Genomic DNA, 22,771 nt, shown 5'->3' on the forward strand with positions numbered 1-22,771 from the left:
CTGCTCAACCTGCCACTTTCTGGCACTCACTATACAATTAAACTCCGGGACGCAGTTCTTATAGTGTTAAGCCCCCGACAATGTACGCCAGCATTTTGGTTGCTGTAGTTGACGTCAGCACTGGCAGAGGAGGCTTAGCTTGAGAAAACATCCATGTCTACAGCCAAACAGATGCCATTATACCAGTACAGAAAACGAAGAAAAACATTCCACAGGTAAGAGTGTGAACGGGAAATGGGTCACGATGGTAGGACCTGTAGGTATGGCTGCCAGCTTTTAATATTTTCCTTTATTTCTTGCCAGGAGGAATGAGCTAATCCAATATAGTACAGAGCACTGCTTTCTGAAGGTCCTTATACACTACACTAGTGTTCTGCAACCTGTGGCTCTCACGTTTTTGCAAAACTACAACGCCCATCATGCCTTGAGAGTCTTTGTCCAGCATATACAAGATGCAGAGAAAAACATTTAGAGCAGTGTCCACCAATCTGTGGCTGGATGTCAGCCTGGGCCCATGGGCGGACATTGCTGGCAGCACCCAGTGGCTGAGCGGGCTTCCCGGGTGCTGCAAATGGCCTCTAAGCTGTCTGGGATCCGGTCCTTGCAAAGCTCTGATTGACAGGGTAAAGAGTAATTGGCTCCTCACTCTGCCAATCACTCTTGTAAAGCCGCACCAGCCAGCACCAGGGCTAAGTGTCCTCCCCAGTCCCTGTGCACACTATGATGTTATTGTCGCTGGTCAGGACACGTCTCCTCCGACGGTCACCATGTTGTTATACCAGGCAGCTTGGTATGAGCCTGCGCTGTGACATAGGGAGCAGGCCCTGCAGCACCAACCCATTCCCAGTAATTTGTACTTATCCAGTACTCCTTCATATGCCAGAACAAACTCGTTATCCTGGTTACAATTCACCTTTAACCAAGAAGCGGTCCAGGATCAGGGGGGGGAGGGGGGTAAAACTTGCAAGGGGATGCTTGGTTTTTGAGGGGGGGGGGGATAATTACCAAAGTAGATGACTACAAAGGTGTGGGAAGTAGTAACTACCAAACTACCAGGGGAGATTCCTGTATGTTTTCCTTCCAGCCTTAGGGCAATACCTAACTTCTCCAGCCGCCAGGAGTCAAATGCCGAGCGTTTGGATTCTGAAAACATTGCCAAACCCAAACAGTTCGGCAAGTCTTCTGAACAGCAGCAATAGCAGTAAACTAACCCTATTTGCATGCAAAAAATAATGCAGTCCCTACAACGTTGCCACCTATTTTCACTTAAAGTGCTGATCATGGAAATTGTACCCGCGGGGGAAGATAAACTGTGTTTGTTGATATGGGTTCTCTATTCAGACTTCTGTAGAGATGTAACACATACCTACATCTGTATGTACAGATCCCATTCCACAATCCCACAGTATATCTTAATAACTAGAGATGAGCGAACCTTGAGCATGCTCGAGTCCATCCGAACCAGAGCGTTCGGCATTTGATTAGCGGGGGCTGCTGAAGTTGGATAAAGCTCTAAGGTTGTCTGGAAAACATTTATACAGTCAATGACTATATCCATGTTTTCCACATAGCCTTAGGGCTTTATCCAACTTCAGCAGCCACCGCTAATCAAATGCCGAACGATTGGGTTCGGATAGACTCTAGCATACTCAAGGTTTGCTCATCTCTATTAATAACCAACAATAACCGCTCGGCAGGCATTATCCCTTACATTGGCAATATAAGCACGTATAAGGATATTAGAACACAACACATCCACCTTTATTTCTCCTATATACTGTATATTTACTGTGTATTAGACACAGATCCTACTTGGAGCCTGGGAACCATCATATAGATTTCCCAACCCATAGCTTTCTAGCTGTTGCTAAACTACACCTCCATAATGGTCAGACAGCCTTAGTCTGCCAGTGCATGATGGGAGATGTAGCTTTTCAATAGCTAGGGAGCCAGAGGTTGGGGAACATTAAACATAGGGGAACTATTAGCGCTTCCTACAAGTGTGACTGCCTTGGATTATGGACTAGAACAGCAGAAGGCAAATCAGATTCATCACTGCCCGGCAGGTGGTGCCAGTAAAATATAGTCGCCAAGGACAAGAGGGTCTGTGTTCTTATAATTTTCTCCTTATCTAGGCTATGGGAGTCCATACGCCAGCGCCTGCAGTCTGTTAGGACTATGTGAATGGAGCGAGGCAAGGAATGTAAGATATGCAGTGGGCTCAACAAATCAAATGATCACAGATGGAGCCAGAAGAGAAGGGTTTTAAGAGTATTACTCAGTTATGTAACAATGATAAAAATAGCGTGCCAACATTTACAGATCAAGTCTTACAGAAATCTTAAGCAGCTGAAAACCTGGATGCCAGTAATTCATTAACCATAGCCAACGTGTTATCCCAGTTTAGAGGCAAATAAACAATATATCCTGAAATTTGTAGGATCAGAAATAGAGAAATACAAATCAAGTCAGACTCCTCCCTGGTGTAAAGAATGCAAAGCACCAGGGCAGCTCACACACTGAACTAGCAGGAGATGCAGTTTGTTGGCTGACCACATCTTTTCTGCAAGCAGCAAAAACATTGGTAGTGACCTGTGCCACTATCATCAAGTTAATAGGTTGCATGAACGATCCAGCAATTTTTCATGAGTCCCGGCCACACAACTGACTGAGGCTTGAAAAGGTTGTGCAAGGGAGTGCCGAACTTGCTGCCAGTGCTACTTCGCCCGTGTATAAGGGCCCTTTATCATGATTCCCCAACCATTCCTGAACACTTTTTGCAGTGTGGCTGGGCGTTATCCTGCTGAAGGAGGCCATTGTTCAGTCTGAACATTGTTTAGGTAGGTTGTAGATGTTACAGTAACATTACAGGACCTAAGATTTCCTGCAGAATATTGTCTGAAGCATCATACTACCTCCATCGGCTCGTCTTCCTCCTATAGTCCATCTAAGCACAGAATCACATTAAAATCTGAGGGCCCTCCGGACGATTATCCTTTGCATAATTGTTAACGTTTAACGATCTCAAACGACCGCTATTGTGAAAGACCTGAAAACGTTCACTCATTTCCATGGAACGATAATCGTTACTTATGATCGTAATTGCGATCATTTTTTATTCACTATTTATTCGCTATTGCGTTTGTATCTATTGCGAACGACCGATGTCTTATTCAATGCGAACGATTTGCGAACGTTTTGCGAACGAGCAACGATTTAAACAGGTCCAGGTCTTATAAAGCGATCAACAATTTCTTGTTCGGTCGTTAATCGTTAACTACATTTCAACCGATTATCGTTTAGATTCGTTAGATGATTTAACGATAATCTGAATGATAATCGTCCGGTGGAATAGGGCCCTCACTCTTCATTGGTATACATTAAAGAAGTCTGGCCTAGGTTTTTTTTGTTTTTTTTTAATGGCAGGGCACAGGGAAAAACAAAAAATGGCACTAATTTACCTCTCCCCTCTACCTGTTCGCGATCCGCCATCTGACCGGCCCTGGGACCCCCGCTGGGCTCCGGGATCTCCTTTGCTGCACACATCACGACCCGGCCGATTGACAGCCCACTCAGCCAGTCAGTGACTAGAGTGGGACGCAGCTCCAGTCACTGAGTGAGCTGTCAGGCATCCCCACGCGGGGGAAAACGCCTTCTGGTGGGGGTCCAGAGGTCAGTCAGGCCGCGCATTGCAGGTACGGGGAGAGGTAACTGGCCGGACTAAAACCAAAACATTAGTTACAATCCTACAACGCCACAAAAACAGGTTTTCGGTGCTGTGGATCTAATAAATGTCCATAAGATCCTGTAGTGTATGAAGTGTCACTTCAAGCAAGAAGGTAGATTCATATAGAGAACAGTTTAATCAGTGTCTAGCAGACACACAAAGCGTTTCGGGTGCAGGAGACCCCTTTCTCAAGTGTACAGTCTTCTTTCTATAGTCTTCTTCCTATAGTCCATCCTAGTGCCATCTCTGCCCAGGTAAATGATGCACATGCACCTGCCTATCCACATAATGTAAAAGAAAACAATTCACCAAACCCATCTAATTGCTTCAGTTGTGATGCTACTCATGTGACCCATGGGGGTCAGCATGGGTCCTATGACCACTCTCCAGTTATACAGTCGTAGTTGTCCTTCCTTGGACCACTTTGGTAGGTACTAATAATTACATACCGGGAACACTGCACAAGATCTGCCATTCTGGAGATGCTCTAACCCAGTCATCTAGCCATTACATTCTGGGCCTTGTCAAAGTCCCTTAGACGTGTCCATTTATCCTGTTTCCAAAACATCTACTTCAAGAATGGGCTGGTTGCTTGCTGCCTAATATATCCCGTCCCTTGACAGAACCTATTGTTACCAGATAACCAATGTTATTCAGTTCACCAGTCACTGGGTTAATGTTATGGATAAAAATGTATGACATAGGTGTATTATTGTGCAGTTTATATTTGCACAGTGCTTATGTCACTAGACTCGCACAACTGGCGGTGAAGGCAATCTAATGTTAATACATTAAAAGTAAGTAAGTAATCGTAACCTCCTCAATTGTGTTGACACTGCAAAGGAAACACAAAGCTCAATGCTGTAATGGAGATCCCCAAACAGAACCATACACCTCCGCTAGAAACAAACACTCCATTGTTATCCTTTTATTCCCACCACAGTATATTCACAGTAAGAGGAAACCCCATGCAGAGCTGGGCAGCATTCCTACAAGGTCACTAACATGGTACCCATTAGGTTATATTAGCTGGTGGTAGAGCTTTTAACTAGGGCATTCCTTTTAAAGTGCTATTCCAACTGAAGGCATGGATTCGGAATGGATTTCTTTGGTGCACATTGGGGTCAGGAGCTAATGGCCCATCTTTGACCTCCATATGCCCTAAGAGCAAATATGCATAGGGATTGTCCTTACGTGTAATAATTTATTTCCCCTGTGGGGGCACTATAGGGAAGCTAAGCACCTTCTGCAGTGATAGCCTAGGTTTCCTAGAGCAGGACACCTTGTAAACAGCATACTGCCTGACCCCTTTTAAAGAGGTTATCCAGCACTACAAAAACATGGCCACTTTCGCCCAACTGTTGTCTCCAGTTTGGGTGGGGTTTTTAAACTCCGTTCCATTGAAGTAAATGGAGCTTAGTTGCTAACTGCACCTGAACTGGAGACAACAGTAGGGGGAAAAGTGGCCATGTTTTTGTAGCGCTGGATAACCCCTTTAACAAAATGGAATTTTATTTTTTTTCGCTAATTTATCTACGCTGAAATAATCAAGCCTAAATAATCAGACCTTACTTTTAGCCATTGTTAGAACAACTAGAGGAGGCATGTCAAACTCTGACCCGCAGTGCCAAAATTTTTGGCCCACCAAGAGAATCAATTGGTTTCCCTAATCTGGCCCACATGACACAAGGGATTATAATATGAGCGGTCCAGTCGGCAGCCCGGACAGCCCATATGATAATCTTCTAGACAGGAGGCAGTTTTGAGCCTGTGGCCTAGAAGTGAATTAATTGCGTCCCAGCACATCCTGCAGCCACAGGAGCAGCACTGGGAGAGCCAGGATAGGTAGGTTCAGCCCACCCTTCAGGCTGAGGGAGGGGGGGGGGGGTGTTTGTGGGGCACTATTGCAGGAATTAACTGTGTGTGTGTGTGGGGGCACTTTTGGGGGAATTAACATTATAGCGCACTATAGTGGGAATTTGTAGGAAAAAGCAGTGCCTAAGGTGAACTATAGATATGGCATGTGGGGGCACGTTCTGTTAATAGGCCAGGGCCTATGGTAATCTGTATGGCACTGGCGTCCATGTCACTGCCGAAGGTACCGCCTATGATGCTGAAAGCTTTCTGCCATAGAGGAGACAGTATATTGGGCCTCTGCCTAGCCATCCCCTTAGGATGGCAGTACGTGTGTCATGGGTGGTAAATCTAGTAGTGACGTGGACACTTCCTTCTCTAAGCTTTCCTATCCTATACTCGCCCTGTACATCCTATCCTATACTTGTCACGTCATAGCCATTTATGATATAATTCACATAAGTGCACAGCGGCAGGAGACGCACACCGCTTTGACTGCTCTGACAGTGCCAGGAATGCCGCCTGTATGATTCAATGGACATCAAGTCCAACTTTATCAAACTGTTTCATTTTGGCCCACTGTGTATTTGAGTTTGACCCCCCCTGGACTAGAGGAAAAAAAATATGGCTGCCACAGTAACTTTTTCAGGGCACATCACCCACATACCCTGTAGCAGGACTGGACTATGATGAATGTTGTAGAGCACCATGTTGTAGCCCATGACTACACAGACAGCCACCATGTTTACAGATGCTCACACTGTTTTTTTGCCCTAGTTTCCCAGATGCACAGAATGGAGAAATCTTTAGCAATAAGTAGCTACATCCTGTTTTCACCAAACCGCACAATAAACTTCTGTTAAACATTAGGATTTAACCCTCTCTGCAGTGATGTGACAGTTATGGGTGCCAGACCCGCTTATATGACATGGCAAAGTTTAGGTAAACACATAGCAGTCTCAAGTAGCAAAAGCCAGGCTGCCATCAGATTGCCAGTGTAACGTAATCCACGTCTGCAGAAAACATCTCAGTTACTAACTATGCTATTAAGTCTTCCCAAACATGCAAAGAGATTTCTGGATAAATGTCATCTACGTATGGGCTCTGGGAGCCAAGATCACATGCACTCACATTCTTAACAGTGTGAACTGGACTGAGATTCATTTACAACAAGCATGCCCCCTCTGTTGTGGCCTCTGTAGTAATCTGCGCAGACTAAGCTAGTTTGGCAGGGTTAAGGGGTCTATCCAGTATATAAGTCTTATAGGTCCCCAATATTAGACCAATCAGGAGAATGAGCTGAGAGAAGTCCACGTGCAGCCTGTTCTGTCTTGGCTCTGTTATATGTGACCTGGACGGCCCCATAAAGTGAGATTGTGGGGCTCTTTAGGTTGGACAGACAGAACTGGGAGAGAAATGCTCTTCAGCATGGACTTCTCCCGGCTCATTTTCCTAGTTGGTCGCGATCTGAACGCTCAAACCCCGACTGATCAAAATTTTTGACATGTCTATGTTACATCCTAACAAACAGCACACCAATACCATTGTTCACACTATGCAGGTGCATGCTGATGGGGCTAATAGACAAAAAAAATAAAAAAGTCAACACACCCAGCAAACTGCAAATTCTGGGCCTTACCGTATATACTCCCCTGCGTCATGTACACAATAAAAAGAAGTGCTTTAGATTTTTTTTTGAAAACATAAATAAGGTTCTTAGCAAACCATTTGATCAAACAGAGTGTACCATCTGACCACATTAAGGTGAAACCTCAGAGAGATGGTCCTACACTAACAATGGTCTCTCTTAAGCTACTAAAAAGCCTACAAAACTGGACATGGAGGATCCAAGTTGTCTCTATTTAAGGCACTTACAGTAGATGGGTGGAGTGCAAACCAAAATGAGGTAGCCGCACCACCCAAACAGAACAAAAAAATAATAATTTACAGGTACACTTTAAATGCAACAAAGCTGCAATACCAGCCCCAACCTTTGAGGAAAGATGTCACAGTTTTTGGAAAAACAGCAGGAGGTCCTCTTTCTAATCTTATACAACTTTAACTATCCTGAATTTTTATCCTGTAAGTAGAGGTAATTGGCAGACTCGAGACTCAGACAAGAGGTGCCGACTCAGCTTTCTTCTAATAAAGACGATTATGGTTGTGCATCCATTCATGTCATCTAGCATCTGAGGTGCAGTGCGTCTTTCTAAGAACTCTGTCATGATATCCTGATTAAGCTCACAGGATTTAATGTGATAGCCTCTGACGTCTGCATGCTTCAGGCAAGACTTGTTCGGCTGACACTGTGTGCCGTTCTTAAAGGAAATGTTACAGTAAGACTAGTTCAAACACAGTCCAAATATTCACAGGAATCATGACAATCCCATCCAAGTACACAAAAAAATACTTGTACAGTAACAAGTTATACAGAACATTGTCAGGACTATAAAGTATTCCCTAACCGTGACATCTGAAGCTGTGGAACCGTGACCAGACATGCTGGGAACTGTAGTTTTGCAACAGCAGCAAGATTGCAGTTTGGGGGAAGACTGCTATAACCCACAACTAAAGGCCCAATTACACGAAAGCGATTATCGGACGTATTTGGCCAGTTATTGCCCATTACAGACGATAATTGCTTTGTGTAATGCACAATGACGGCTGATCATTGTCTTTTAACATGTTGAAAGACTAACGACTAGGATAGCAAAGATCTGCTGCCGTTCCTCCGTGCAGCTCCCTCACATTTACCCGTTTGCTTTCAGCGCTATTTATAGAGCCGGCAGCGAGCAGGGAATGAGGAGCAAGAGAGGGCCAATCTGAAACTAGATCCCCCCCCCTCTTTTCCCTCACTATATACAAGCCCCCTTCTTTGTGATCTGGGGCTGTTATCAGGTATATATAATGTACTCTCTCAGGGTATGTGCACAGATGGAACCTCGTTGTGGAATTCCCAGCTCGCGCCCGCTCGCGGACTGCAGCGCGTAGGCGTGTCTCCGCCTGTGTCATAGACTCTATTCTATGCACGGGCGGATTCCTTTCTCCGTCCAAAGAATGAATGGATTACGCGACAGACTTTCCATCTAAATTACTCAGTGTACACATACCCTTAGGATGGGTTCACACTGAGAAATCCGCACAGAGAAGTTCCTGCGGATTCTGCAGTTCGCGGCCGCTCACATCTCCGCCTGTGCCATAGACTCCATTCTATGCAGAGACTGATTCCGCCGGCTGCCGAAAGAATTGACATGTCAATTCTTTCAGCGGATGGCGAAATTCGCCTGACCATAGATGTGAGTCTATGGGACAGGTGGAAATGCGCGCAGGCGTGAGCAACAGGATCCGCTGGAACTTCACCGCACGGTTTCCTCAGTGTAAACCCACCCTAAGAGAGTACATTATACATACCTGATAACAGTACCAAATCACAAAGAAGGGGGCTTCTCCGCGCAGATTCCTCAGTGTGAACCCACCCTAAATCAATGCAAATAAGTAAATTGTACTTTTACAGTTAAAACTGAACAAATTCGCGTATGCTGTAGCATTTGATTAGCGGTGGCTGTACCCATGTTTTCCAGGACTTCCTAGGGCTGTATCCAACTTCAGCAGTCCCCGCTAATCAGATGTCATCCGCTCAGCATCGGATCAACCAGAACGTTTAAAGTTTACGCAAATATAGTTACAATGCAACATATCACACAGAAAATCTACACTACATAAAAATATTGAGTAACTAAGTAAATTCTTTACATATCTTATACTGATTGAGTCATATTTTACTATGTTATTTTTTCCACTGCTTGTTCCATATCAGACTCTGTATACGGATTATGCGCTGTGCTCCTACTATGTAATAGTCATCTAAGCTCTCTCAATGCCCTGCTCTCTGGTAATACCTTACTGTGTGAACTGATATACGGACTATATAAGAACTAATTGCCTTGTACTATAACGTCAGGGTAAACTTTTGAAACGTTAACTCCAGTCTGATCCCTTCCATTGTTCAGCAAATACTAGGACGAAGCCAGACACGCACGGCTAAACAGTATTCTATGATGGTTGCTATTGCAATGGATTTAGCTAAAGCAGTGGTCTCCAAGCCATGGCTCTGCAACTCCCAGCTACCTAACAGGGCATACTGGGTGTAATAACTTTACAACAGCTGGAGAGTCACAGGTTTGAGGCCTTCGATAATTCCATCATATTAGCAACATTCATAGCATACTATTAGCCATGTGTGTGCATTATTAAGGCATGCATCTGCTATTCTCCAGTCTGCAAAATCCCATGTGTGGTATTAGAAGAGGTCACCTTGGCCATTCCGATATCCCAACTGCTTGATTGGTGCATCTGGAAATCCAGATTAATTTCTCTCCGTTAACCATGGCTATTAAACAGATGGTGCAATATGTACTGGAGAGCTCAGTATAATTCACAGGTGTGATGTAATGTTATCCGTGATTCATTTCCTTTTGTACGCTTCTTCTAGTGCAGGCTCCCCTCCCCCACTATCCCAGATACAGACCGTCAGAGGTACGTCTGAGCAGGATTGTGGCAGCTCTAGGTTTAAAGTAAGGGAATACTATTGTAGGATGAGGTGTCGGAACCTGTGAGATGTGACACACATGGAGACAGGGCATACATCCCACCCTGGGCAGTGCAGCTGTTCACCATGTAGGTCATCACAATAGTACACAGTGTGTGCAATGCTTGCTATCGGCTGTATGCATTTGTTTTGTCGATTCACCCTTTCTCCAACTTCCGTGCCCTTTCTGAAGATCAAAAAAATCCTATTATCCATTATGGGTTTTGGTAAAATCCTTCCCTTAAAGGGGTAACTCCAACAAGAATATTTTTTATTTCAAATAAACAGGTGTCAGAAAGTTATATAAATTTGTAAAGGAATTCTATTTAAAAAATCTCCACTCTTCCAGTATTTATCAGTTGCTGTATGTCCTGCAGGAAGTGGTGTATTCTTCCCAGTCTGACACAGTGCTCTCCTGCCACCTCTGTCCATGTCAGGAACTGTCCAGAGCAGAAGAGGTTTTCTATGGGGATTTGTTACTGCTCTGGACAGTTCCTAACATGGACAGAGGTGGCAGCAGAGAGCACTGTATCAGACTGGAAAAAATACACCACTTCCTGTAGGACATACAGCAGCTGATAAGTACTGGAAGACAGGGATTTTTTTTTTTTTAAATAGAATTTACAAGTCTGTTTAGCTTTCGGACACCGGTTGATTTGAAAGAAAAAATAAATAGCTGGAGTCCCCCTTTAATAATATAATCACAGGTCCTCAGCAATCAGATGTCATCCTAAAAGGAGCCTCATGTTGGATTTACTAAAACTGCAGTATTATATCACATAAAGAATGTTCGGTGTGGTGTGGGAGGAGAACATTTCATACTGTGCTAGGGGACCATATTGTAAGTTTCCCTCTGCCAAGCAGTGATCAGTTGCCATATTCATTAAATAGTTCTTGTCTGAAAACTGCTGACATATCAATATAACATTATGATCATGGGGCTTTGGGTACTGCTCCCAAAACTTATCACTAAAACAAAGGGAAAGAAGCACTGAGCTGAGCTATAAGACACTTTGGCTGTGATAAATGCTGTTCAGCTCTCCTCAGGGGCGGGCCTAGCCAGACAGAGTTAACTCCACCTGGGAGGGGCAGGGTTGGCATCCACATAAAGGCTAAAAACTGATACACAGCCCTGCTGGGCTTTCCCTGAGAAGATGGAATTGTTAGATAGTGCTGAAGGGACACAGGGGTCTGCCAAACACTTAATATCAGCAAAGAAGCAATTAATATTTCTGACATAATTCTTCTTTAAAGAATCTAAAAAGTTTGCCAATCTGGCCCTTGTTTCTAGAAAAAAAACTTGCATATAAATTATGTCTTTTTATTTTCCTATGATGATCCAATAATCCAGAATATCTGGTAACCCAGCACTTATTCTAGTCCTAATGAATAACCTTTACTGCACAAATCTGATTAACTGAATAGAGCTTTATTAGAAGTAATCCTGCATGAGCTATGAGACTGTACATGTCTTCTGTAAAATGAGATGTACTAATAAATTCTCTTTCTATGAATATTACCCTCGGGAAAAGGCAGTAACTCTAATAGAGCGTAATAGAGTTTACACGTGACAGATGAATTCCAACAACTGTTGTCGTTGCTAAGGTATCAGGTAAATTTATAGGTGTACACCTGCAGAGCAACATGATTCAGCATACTTAAAGTGTCACTGTCGTGAATTTTTTTTTTGCAGAAATCAATAGTCCAGGCGATTTTAAGAAACTTTGTAATTGGGTTTATTATCAAAAAATGCATTTTTATCATGAAAAAGCAGTTTGAAGCTCTCCCCCCTGTCTTCATTGTTCTCCTATGGAGAGAGCTAAAGAAAAGACCAAAACAGGACAACAAAGAGTTAATCTACAAATCCCTCACGGGATATCTCCTGTGACAGTCACCAGTGACCTGTCTGAGCTCAGATTACAGCTGTCACCCAGCAGTGCCTGTAATCCTCTGTTATCTGCTTTCTGCTGCCGGCTAACTCCCTCCTTCCTCCTCCCCCCTCCCCTCTCCCTAGAACAGACAGGGTACGTCTCCTGCAACAAGTCACAATTTTCAGATTTTTTGGAGTGGATGAAAAAGAGGAAGGAGGGGGGGACCTGGGAAAAGGCTTTTTACATGCAGATAATGGCAGATTTGGCTAATAAACCCAATTACAAAGTTTCTTAAAATCGCCTGGACTATTGATTTCTGCAAAAAAAAAAAAAAAAAAAAATACGACAGTGACTCTTTAAAAAGAATGTCTTCAGTTTATGTGAACCCATTCCAGGCCATACAACACCATAGAAGGGTGCCCTATCTTCAGCCACCATGAGCAGTATGACCTGTGAAAAATTACTTCTATCCACATCTACAGGCAAAAAAAGAGAGGTATTATTGGTAGGCACCCATGATGCAAAAAAAAATAAATAAATTGACTGCAAAAAAATAAATGGCTCAGATCCAACCTGCTGTGTTAGTCTGTTTCTACACTGCTTTACCTATCTTCTGTAAAAAAAAAATAGATTTGTAATTTACTTTTATTGACAAATCTTAAATCTTCCAGTACTTTTCAGTTGCTGTACGTCCGACAGGAAGTGGTGTATTCTTTTCACCATACTCTCTGCTGGCACCTCTGTTTGAGACAAGTCCAGAGCAGGAGAGGTTTTCTATGGGGATTTGCTGCTGCTCTGGAAGGTTCCTGTCTCAGACAGAGGTGGCAGCAGAGAGCACTGTGTCAGATTGAAAAGAACACACCACTTTCTGTAGGACATACAGCAGCTGATAAGTACTGGAAGGATGAAGATTTTAAATGGAAGTAAATTACAAATCTATATTTAAACTTTCTGAAAGCAGCCGATTTAAAATATTTTCGCCAGAGTACCCTTTAATACTTGTATGCGTTTGTTTTCTTATTGTCTAGTTGTAGCTATAAGAATGGTTTGAGTAATAAAATGTGTTTTACCCAAGACAGCTTTAATTTCACAATCGCATGAAATCTCTAGGCCACGTAACAAAAAGTTACAAACACGTCACTCCCCCCTCTTTCACCGGTTCAACACTAGCTCTATATTCTATATATGCTTTACGTGCATTTTACATTAGGTCTTTTACACTTTAGGGTGTGTTCACATGTACAGGATCTGCAGCAGATTTGATGGTCCAGAATTGATTTGCTTTGAATCTGCAGCTTCAAATCTGCGCCATCAAATCTGCTGCAGATCCTGTACGTGTGAACGCACCCTTATTCTTATTTAATATATTTATGTTTTTCATAGCTCTTTTCTCAAAATTCGGCAATCCTGGCAGGAATTACAAGCAGTTACAGAGTCAGGGTGGAGTTTCCTCTTGGGAAGGATATAATGACTCGGCTGTACAAAGGCCCTGGTGCTGTCATGACAAGAATAAAAGTAGCAAAGTGAAACAAGTCAATGCTCTTAATCCTCCAGCACTTAGTATTGGAAAAACACAGATTCATTATGTATTTTGCAGCAATTTCTGTTTAAAGGGAACCTGTCATTTGGGCAATGGTCAAGTGGAGCCAACAGGAAACAACGTAGCATGGCACTTTCATATGGCTGCTGCCATTGTATTTAGGGATCAGGGGATGAAAGCGTTCGATCCATGCCATGTGGACACTGGTAATATAGCATAATTGCCTGGTCCAGTTCCTTGGGAAACAAATCTGGGGGTGTTTTCTCTTTCGTTTTACAAGAGCCATCTATTTGCTGGTCAAACATTTATTCAGCAACCTGGCCTACATGAGTGTCAAATGAGAGAACCAAGTCAGACAGGCAAAAGAAATTTTGTCCACCAATAGAGAAACACATGTGGGCACTCTGGTCAGGACTCCGCAAGACTCTGCACCAGAGCCACTACAACTCACAGTCCAACAAGCAGTGCTCAGCCGACAGCAGATAAATACTTATTCCAACCAGATAACAGCAGCGTCAGTCACATGCGAGCCCCATGAAGCGCGTGTAGCGTGAACCAATCGTAGCTCTTCTTATTGGATTGCACAATGTCCTGTTTGTTACCCGACCCAAAATAACGCATCTGTTTCCAAGTGGGTGAGTGCTGCTGCTGTTATCTAGTTGAAATAAGTATTTATCTGCTATCGGCTGAGCACTGCTTGTTGGACTGTGAGCTGTACCTGCTCAGGTGCGGAGTCTTTAGTTTTGTTTTGTTTTTGAGAGTAAAAGATTCTCTAAACTGGGCAATAAAAACATGCAAGATCGAATCAGAACATAACCCCACCCCAAAAAAACCTGGCATTTAGCCCTTATAATTTCTACTGCTAAGTTGTGCAGGCCTGAAGTACAGCCACATAACCTCCCACATGCACCTTGTTGACATGGAATCCATTATCCACTTAAGAGAAAGGTATATTTTTTCTACAAAATTTACAGCAAGTCAATTGCACAATGAAATAATATGAAAAAAGGGAATGTGTACAGACTGGGGAATAGTGGGTGCACAGTATCTAAACTGTGCCACGCACTAGTATGTATGTAGAACTACGGTAAATATATGATGAGGGAACCCTGTTTACACTAAGGAAAATGATGAGAAATACCAATTTCAATGTGGAAATTATATTGTGTGAATACAGCACAGAAAACCTTGATTAAACACTTATTCAAGGTGGAATTTAAGCAGATTGGGGCAGAACACACCTCAAAATCAGCATGGACTCCACCTGAAGTACTCACTGTGCACATAATAGAATATCAAGCTTTACTCTGTGCCATAATTCAGCTCTAAAATCATCACCTCATATTTCATGGAAATCTGTACTAAAAGTTTTTCCAGGAAGATTTAATAATCCACATAGAGAAAGGAAGGACAAGTGACATGTCTGGTACTGATGTGTTGCTGCATGGATTCTGAGTGTAAGTCATGTCGGCTGCTGGGCCATAGATTTGCTCTATTGTTTGAAGCTAATCCATGTCCAATATGGCAGCATTCACCAATGGAAATATCCATTGTCTGCATGGGCTTCATACTGTACGTTGTATTGTGCACTTACTGGTCTTTTCCGCATAGAAAGTTTTTCATTCCTTAGAACATGTCCTGTCCTGTCAGTAAAGCAACGGGAGGAAAAAGTTCCAGCATGTTACCTGCCATGGCTATAATCCAGATCATTTACAGTAATTTATTGTCTCCCTTTCATTTACCTAATCTTCAGCTTGTACTATTCACAGAAAGCGAGGGCAGCCTGGCAGGAGAAATGCACACCAGTCAGACGGGTTCTAAGCTGTCTGCAAACGTTATTCTATAATAAAGTTATATCCAAAGGGTGAATAATTTTGTAGACGTGCATCTCTTCTCCTGCTATTCAGTAATCACTGTAAATCTGAAATTATTAAATTCATGAAGCCAGAGGTTCAGGAGGATGACTACTATTGCTACAGTATTAGTAATTATATCTGCTGTATAGACTGACAGCAGCTTCCTGTGTACCTCATAGAACGAAAATCAGACTACCCTCCTCCAGGCTCTGTAGGGGGGGGGCCTGTCCATATGATGGCCGACATGGAGGAGCATGTGACCATGTCCCGCCCCCCAGTGTCCACCACTGAGTCTGTATATGCCTATGGAGGATATTGAAGATGGGGCATGGTCACATGCTCCTCCATGTCAGCCATCTTATGGACAGACTCACCACAGAGCAGGGCAGCATGGCCTGGAGGAGTGGTATCTGATTTTAGCTTTATGAGGTAGACAGGATGCTGCTCTCAGTAAAAACGGTTTTACTATAAAGTGGCCAACCCCTTCAAGGCTGCCTGGAAAACATGGATACAGAATAAAGACCAGTATTCAAATGCTGAATGATCAGACTCCAGCATGCTCAAGTTGGCTGATCTCTGGAACCTGACCTACTCGAAATTTTGATCAGTAAGGGTACAGGTGCTGAGACCCCCACCGATCACCTAAGCAAAAAGGTAAAGTGCTCGGCTAAGCACTGTTCCCATTCATCTCTGCTTATTCTCCTTAACATATAATTAAGCTCTATAGGATGACAGTGACTGCACACCTAACATTTATCTCCTATCAAAAAAAAAAAATTCTGTACAGAATCACAGTACGGACATTGCCGGTATCTTCTCACTAGGTCAGGAAGCTCTGGATCCTTACACACCCAAGATTCATCCTGTACATTCTATTAACATACAAGAAACCTGCCTGGAATGTGTTTGCTTCATGTGTCTCGACAAGTATCTGTGTTACTGGGTTAAAGATATTCACATCAGCAAGTCACAAGACAGATTCATAGCACGATAAAATAATGAATCATGTAAGAGTGAGCAAGAAAACAAAAGCTCAAAGTATTAATAAAATAAAACATATTTCCTGCCAGCTGCTTTGCCCTTCTTACAGAATTCTATAAGCATTCCTAGAAATTCAGACTCCGGCGGAGAGAACCATTTCCTTTATTCCTCTTTCCATCTTTCTCCCAGGTCCAAGGTCCAGTTGGAGACACACAACCAATGTTTCTTACCAGGGCCGCCATCAGGAATTTCGGGGCCCCATACAACCAAAGTGTCTGGGCCCCCCACATTAATAAAAAAAAAAAAAAAAATTGTGTGTTTGCCCCACGCCTTGCTGGGAGGTATAATTTGGTTCAGATCAATTCTAGAGAACTGGCTCATATTCCCCATTTTCCCCAGTGGCTTAAAATGTAACCTCTGTTATACAGTTATAAAATTGTAGAAATTAAATGTGAACAAGGTGCAATTCAAATAGACACTTACTTGTATAGCTGCCTCTTGTGCTCTGTATGCAGTGCATTATATTCACCCCTGCAACGTACAATTTATAGCGTGTCTACAAGCCCAGCGGGGCTCATTATGATGGAGACTAAAACTTATACAAGAGTGGGGTAGGGGTTCCCCTGTATTCAGAATGCTGTTGAGTACTAGGCAATGCCCCGTTTGGGGTTATTGAATTTCGAGGGTCTGGGGGGGGCTGTTTGATTTGTATATGTTCACCAATATCCCCCCCCCCCCCGGTATGCTCACTAACATAGAATATGTTGATAAGGCTAATATAATGAGGCTGTTCCATGTTAGTGAGCATATACAAATCACCCCCCCCCCCCAGGCAGACTAGTTTAGCTCACCCAAGCCAGTGATAGCGAATACATGGCGGTGAGAACGCTTTCTAGGAGATCCTGTTTGTGCAGCAGAGGTGTCTTTATCCTGCTCTGCAAAAACCTTTGAAATTCAATAATCCCAGATGGGGCATTGCCGAGCACTCAGCAGCATTCTGAATACAGGGGAACCCCTACCCCACTCTTGTATAAGTTTTAGTCTCCATCATGATGAGCCCCGCTGGGCTTGTAGACACGCTATAAATTGTACGTTGCAAGGGTGAATATAATGCACTGCATACAGAGCACAAGAGGCAGCTATACAAGTAAGTGTCTATTTGAATTGCACCTTGTTCACATTTAATTTCTACAATTTTATAACTGTATAACAGAGGTTACATTTTAAGCCACTGGGGAAAATGGGGTATATGTGCCAGTTCTCTAGAATTGATCTCACACACAGACACCAGCACACATGTATACAGACACCAGCACACATGTATACAGACATACAGACACCAGCACACATGTATACACACATACAGACACCAGCACACCAGGGCACGATGAAGTTTGAACTTCTGCAACCTGGAGAAATCACCTGATATCACCTGCAGTCCTATGTAACACCACATAACACAGTGGTATCTCTGAGTACAGATAATGTAGTAGATTTCACCTGCAGTCCTATGTAACAGCACAGATAACACAGTGATACCTCTGAGTATAGATCATGTAGTAGATGTCACCTGCAGTCCTATGTAACAGCACAGATAACACAGTGATATCCCTCTGAGTACAGATAATGTAGATGTCACCTGCAGTCCTATGTAACACCACAGATAACACAGTGATATCTCTGAGTACAGATAATGTAGTAGTCACCTGCAGTCCTATGTAACACCACAGATAACACAGTGATATCTCTTGAGTACAGATAATGTAGTAGCTGTCACCTGCAGTCCTATGTAACACAACAGATAACACAGTGATATCTCTGAGTACAGATAATGTAGTAGCTGTCACCTCGGGGCGCCCCTACTAAATGATGTTCTACAAAATAAGAAAAGTGTCATACAGTGACTCACCGGTGACGTCTTCTTTGATCTGAGGCGTCACTTTCCCTTTTCCTCTCCATCCGGCCCAGACCTCCATGATGATTCCTTCCAGATACGTTTCATCCCCTTAGAACCTGCGAGACAAACAATTTAGGCTCCGCACATTTCTAGCAACTTCCTTTCCTTTCTCCCCCCTGTAGGCTCCCATAGTAACTGCGCTGTGTGGGATGTCCCCTGTATGTAGGATCCCCTGCTGTGCCCCCTGTATGTAGGATTCCCAGCTGTGCCCCCATGAGCTAATAATGCCCCTAGAGGTGGCCCCCATGAACTAATAATGCCCCCAGAGGTACCCCCATGCACTAATAATGCCCCCAGAGATGCCCCCATGAGTTAATAATGCCCCCAGAGGTGCCCCCATATACTAATAATGCCCCCAGAGGTTCCCCCATGAGCTAATAATGCCCCCAGAGGTGCCCCCATATACTAATAATGCCCCCAGAGGTGGCCCCATATACTAATAATGCCCCCAGAGGTGCCCCCATATACTAATAATGCCCCCAGAGGTGCCCCCATATACTAATAATGCCCCCAGAGGTGCCCCCATATACTAATAATGCCCCCAAAGGTGCCCCCATATACTAATAATGCCCCCAAAGGTGCCCCCATGAACTAATAATGCCCCCAGAGGTGCCCCCATGAACTAATAATGCCCCCAGAGGTGCCCCCCATATACTAATAATGCCCCCAGAGGTTCCCCCATGAGCTAATAATGCCCCCAGAGGTGCCCCCATATACTAATAATGCCCCCAGAGGTGCCCCCATACACCAATAATGCCCCCAGAGGTGCCCCCATACACCAATAATGCCCCCAGAGGTGCCCCCATATACCAATAATGCCCCCAGAGGTGCCCCCATATACTAATAATGCCCCCAGAGGTGCCCCCATATACTAATAATGCCCCCAGAGGTGCCCCCATATACTAATAATGCCCCCAGAGGTGCCCCCATATACTAATAATGCCCCCAGAGGTGCCCCCATACACCAATAATGCCCCCAGAGGTGGCCCCATATACTAATAATGCCCCCAGAGGTGCCCCCATACACCAATAATGCCCCCAGAGGTGCCCCCATACACCAATAATGCCCCCAGAGGTGCCCCCATACACCAATAATGCCCCCAGAGGTGCCCCCATACACGAATAATGCCCCCAGAGGTGGCCCCATATACTAATAATGCCCCCAGAGGTGCCCCCATACACGAATAATGCCCCCAGAGGTGGCCCCATATACTAATAATGCCCCCAGAGGTGCCCCCATACACCAATAATGCCCCCAGAGGTGTCCCCATACACCAATAATGCCCCCAGAGGTGCCCCCATACACTAATAATGCCCCCAGAGGTGCCCCCGTAGACCAATAATGCCCCCAGAGGTGCCCCCATATACTAATAATGCCCCCAGAGGTGCCCCCATACACTAATAATGCCCCCAGAGGTGCCCCCATATACTAATAATGCCCCCAGAGGTGCCCCCATACACTAATAATGCCCCCAGAGGTGCCCCCATATACTAATAACGCCCCCAGAGGTGCCCCCATACACTAATAATGCCCCCAGAGGTGCCCCTAAAAAAAAACAAACATCCTACTCACCTAATCCGCGCTGTGCAGGCAGCAGCTCTTCCTCCTCTTCTTCGGGCTCCATCTTGCGAGCCGCAGGGACGGGACTTCCGGCAGACGTGATGACGTCACATCATCACGCCTGCCGGAGGGGCACATGACCACGGCCCGGCCTCCCATAGGCTGCTGGTATGAAGTGCCGGCAGCCTATGGGAGAGAATACAGGAGGAGGACGCTGACAGGTCCTTCTCCTGTATTCTGATCGCTTTGATGTTCCGCCCGCTGTGCGGGCGGAACATTAAAGCGATCAGTGCATCCCGAGAAGCTGCGTGGCCGCAGCTTTTCGGGATGCTCAAAAACAGTTGGCAAGGGGGGCCGTGCGGACCCCCCTAGCGTAGCGGTCGGGGGGCGGCGGCCGGCGGGCCCCCCCCCATGTCTCTTAGGGTCCGGGCCCCATACGGCAGTACCACTTGTACTGCCCTATCGGCGGCCCTGTTTCTTACTGTATGATAAATGTTCTTCAGATGGAGAGTGACTCCACTGTAGCATGGAAATCCAGAGTGGTCACCCATGGAGTCTAGCACATTGTTGCTAAGCAACAACCTGACTATATAAGTCTATACAGCTCACAAACAGAATTACAATGGGAGACACATTTACTGGGTTTCACAGACAACAACCTGAGAATGCCGTTTATAGGAGGTGTGCCGTCTTCCAATAATTTCCTTCCCACAGTCTATAACGTAGCAAGTTTAATGGTTTCCCATAAAGGATTTTTATGAAGCATCTGCCACTGATTTGACTTAGAAGCACCTCACCAGCATATCTATATAATAATATCCCACAACCTCTAGCTACAATAAAGCTTACTGTACTAAGGACGCATGTGTCTGCAATGGGGAGAGGGGGTTCAGCTTACTCTCAACTCAAATCATCAAGTACCTCAAAAGGCCAGGGTATAGGGTTGTAGCTACAGTGTACACAACTTTCTATAGGGAGTCATGTTCTCTGCTTAGTTTTTCCTCTTATAGGTATTAAAGGGGTTAGACAGCACTACAAAAACACGGCCACTTTCTTCCAGAGACAGCCCCACTCTGCTCAGTTCCATTGAAGTGAATGGAGCTTAATTGCAAACTGCACCTGAACTGGAGACAAGAGTCGTGTTGTCTCTGAAAAAAGCGGCCATGTTTTTGTAGCACTGGATAACCTCTTTAATAAAATGAGAGGCACCCCAAAGCAAAGTAGGAGAACGTAACCCTCTATAGGTCATGTCTAACTAGTTGTATGTTGCCATAATAGGGTCGTTCAAATAGGTCTTATTATGCAGCGGCCTATCTGGTAGCAACTCCACTATTATACTACGAGGGAATACAACAACTATCCGTTTATCCTACTGCGGCTACTGATGTAATAATAGAAAAACCTCATCCTTAGCCAAAAAAATGGTGTCTCTCCCTATGCTTACAGCCAAATATTATCACTGTTTTAGGTGACCCATAAACATACAAAGATTGGCTGCCATGAGTAGCACCAACTGATTCAGCTGCATAGTACACACATACGAATCCTTCACATCAGTCTCTAATATCATTACATTTAGGTTTCGGCCAGTGCTCTCAGATAGCTCCTAAAACTCAAAAAAGCAAATACATGTCATGTCCAAATTCACTGCCACGAACCCTGGTGACTGATACTTACAGAAAGGAGACAAGAGGAAAAGAGGAAGACAAATGCACAAACGTAAAGAGGTAATGCGGCCATTAGCAGATAGGCGAGCTAAAGATAGCTCTGCAACATCTGTACAGTGCAATAAATGTCTAAGCTGCTCTGCAGGGTAGCCCACTACAGCATTGACCCCTGCCCTCTTGATATTATCTGTCTGGCAGGTTAGATTAGTCGGCTTCATTTGGTGCTTAAAGTAATGAACGAACATCGTTCGCTGTATGTGCGGCCAATAACATGCTTTGGGAACACCAGCATAAAAGATCAAATCAGCCATCGAGCGAAAAAGGGCCGTTAGGCATATACTGCATATTCCCTATATGAGGCATTTCTTACCTGTAAATCACTCCCTTCTCATGGAGGAACATGAGGGCTGATGTGATCTCCGCACTGTAGAAACAGGCCCTAGCTTCATCGAACCGCCGAGACTTCTGTATGTGAAACATCAAGTCGCCTCCATTCACAAACTCCATCACAAAAAACAGTCGGTCCTTTGGGTAAGAAGAAGAGGGAAAACCAACATCAATACAATTTTAAAACATTTTTAGAATATTACGATTAAAAGTTGCAGCAACAAGTTGTACATTTCCCAGTGTATTTCCTATACAGTTTTAAGATCTCTGTTTGCCGTCCAAAGCAGGAAAGGATTTCTATGGGGATTTGCTACCGCTCTGGGCAGTTCCTGTCACAGAAAGAGGTGGCAGTAGTGAGCGCCGTGTCAGACTGGAAAGAATACACCACTTCCTTCGGGGCATACGGTAGCTGATAAGTATTGGAAGACTTAGTTTTTTATTATTGAGATTTTTTTTAAATTGAAGTAAATTACAAATCTATATAACTTTCTGACACCAGTTGATTTAAAAGAAAAAACATTGCCGGAGTATGCCTTTAATTCTGACTTTTAAGACTGATAAACTAAAAACTGGCTCATAGTTCCGCATTGCTGCCACTTGTAAGCAGGAGTGTCGTGTTACATGATACAACTGGTTACGCTGAAATGTGCCCTTCATTTCACATTTCAGCCATATTAGGTGCTACACAGTAACAGTCTGGGAATGTGCACAGATTAACAAGGAGGACTTGTCATATTCCTGAGCTATTGCCAAAATAATGTAACTATTGACTTTTGCAATAG

At 44.1% G+C, this 22,771-nt stretch overlaps 1 protein-coding gene across 2 annotated transcripts in view; it reads right to left on the reverse strand.

The window, feature by feature from the left end:
- PRKCH (protein kinase C eta) overlaps window positions 1–22,771 on the reverse strand; it is a 139,532-nt gene that overhangs the window by 10,866 nt on the left and 105,895 nt on the right. For both annotated transcript variants that reach the window (XM_069949153.1, XM_069949152.1), the window contains one exon: window positions 21,973–22,127. In XM_069949153.1, the coding sequence (XP_069805254.1) occupies window positions 21,973–22,127 (155 nt within the window). The remainder of the gene's footprint in view (window positions 1–21,972; window positions 22,128–22,771) is intronic.

Source organism: Dendropsophus ebraccatus, chromosome 13, assembly GCF_027789765.1.
Source record: "Dendropsophus ebraccatus isolate aDenEbr1 chromosome 13, aDenEbr1.pat, whole genome shotgun sequence".
Classification (NCBI taxonomy): domain Eukaryota; kingdom Metazoa; phylum Chordata; class Amphibia; order Anura; family Hylidae; genus Dendropsophus; species Dendropsophus ebraccatus.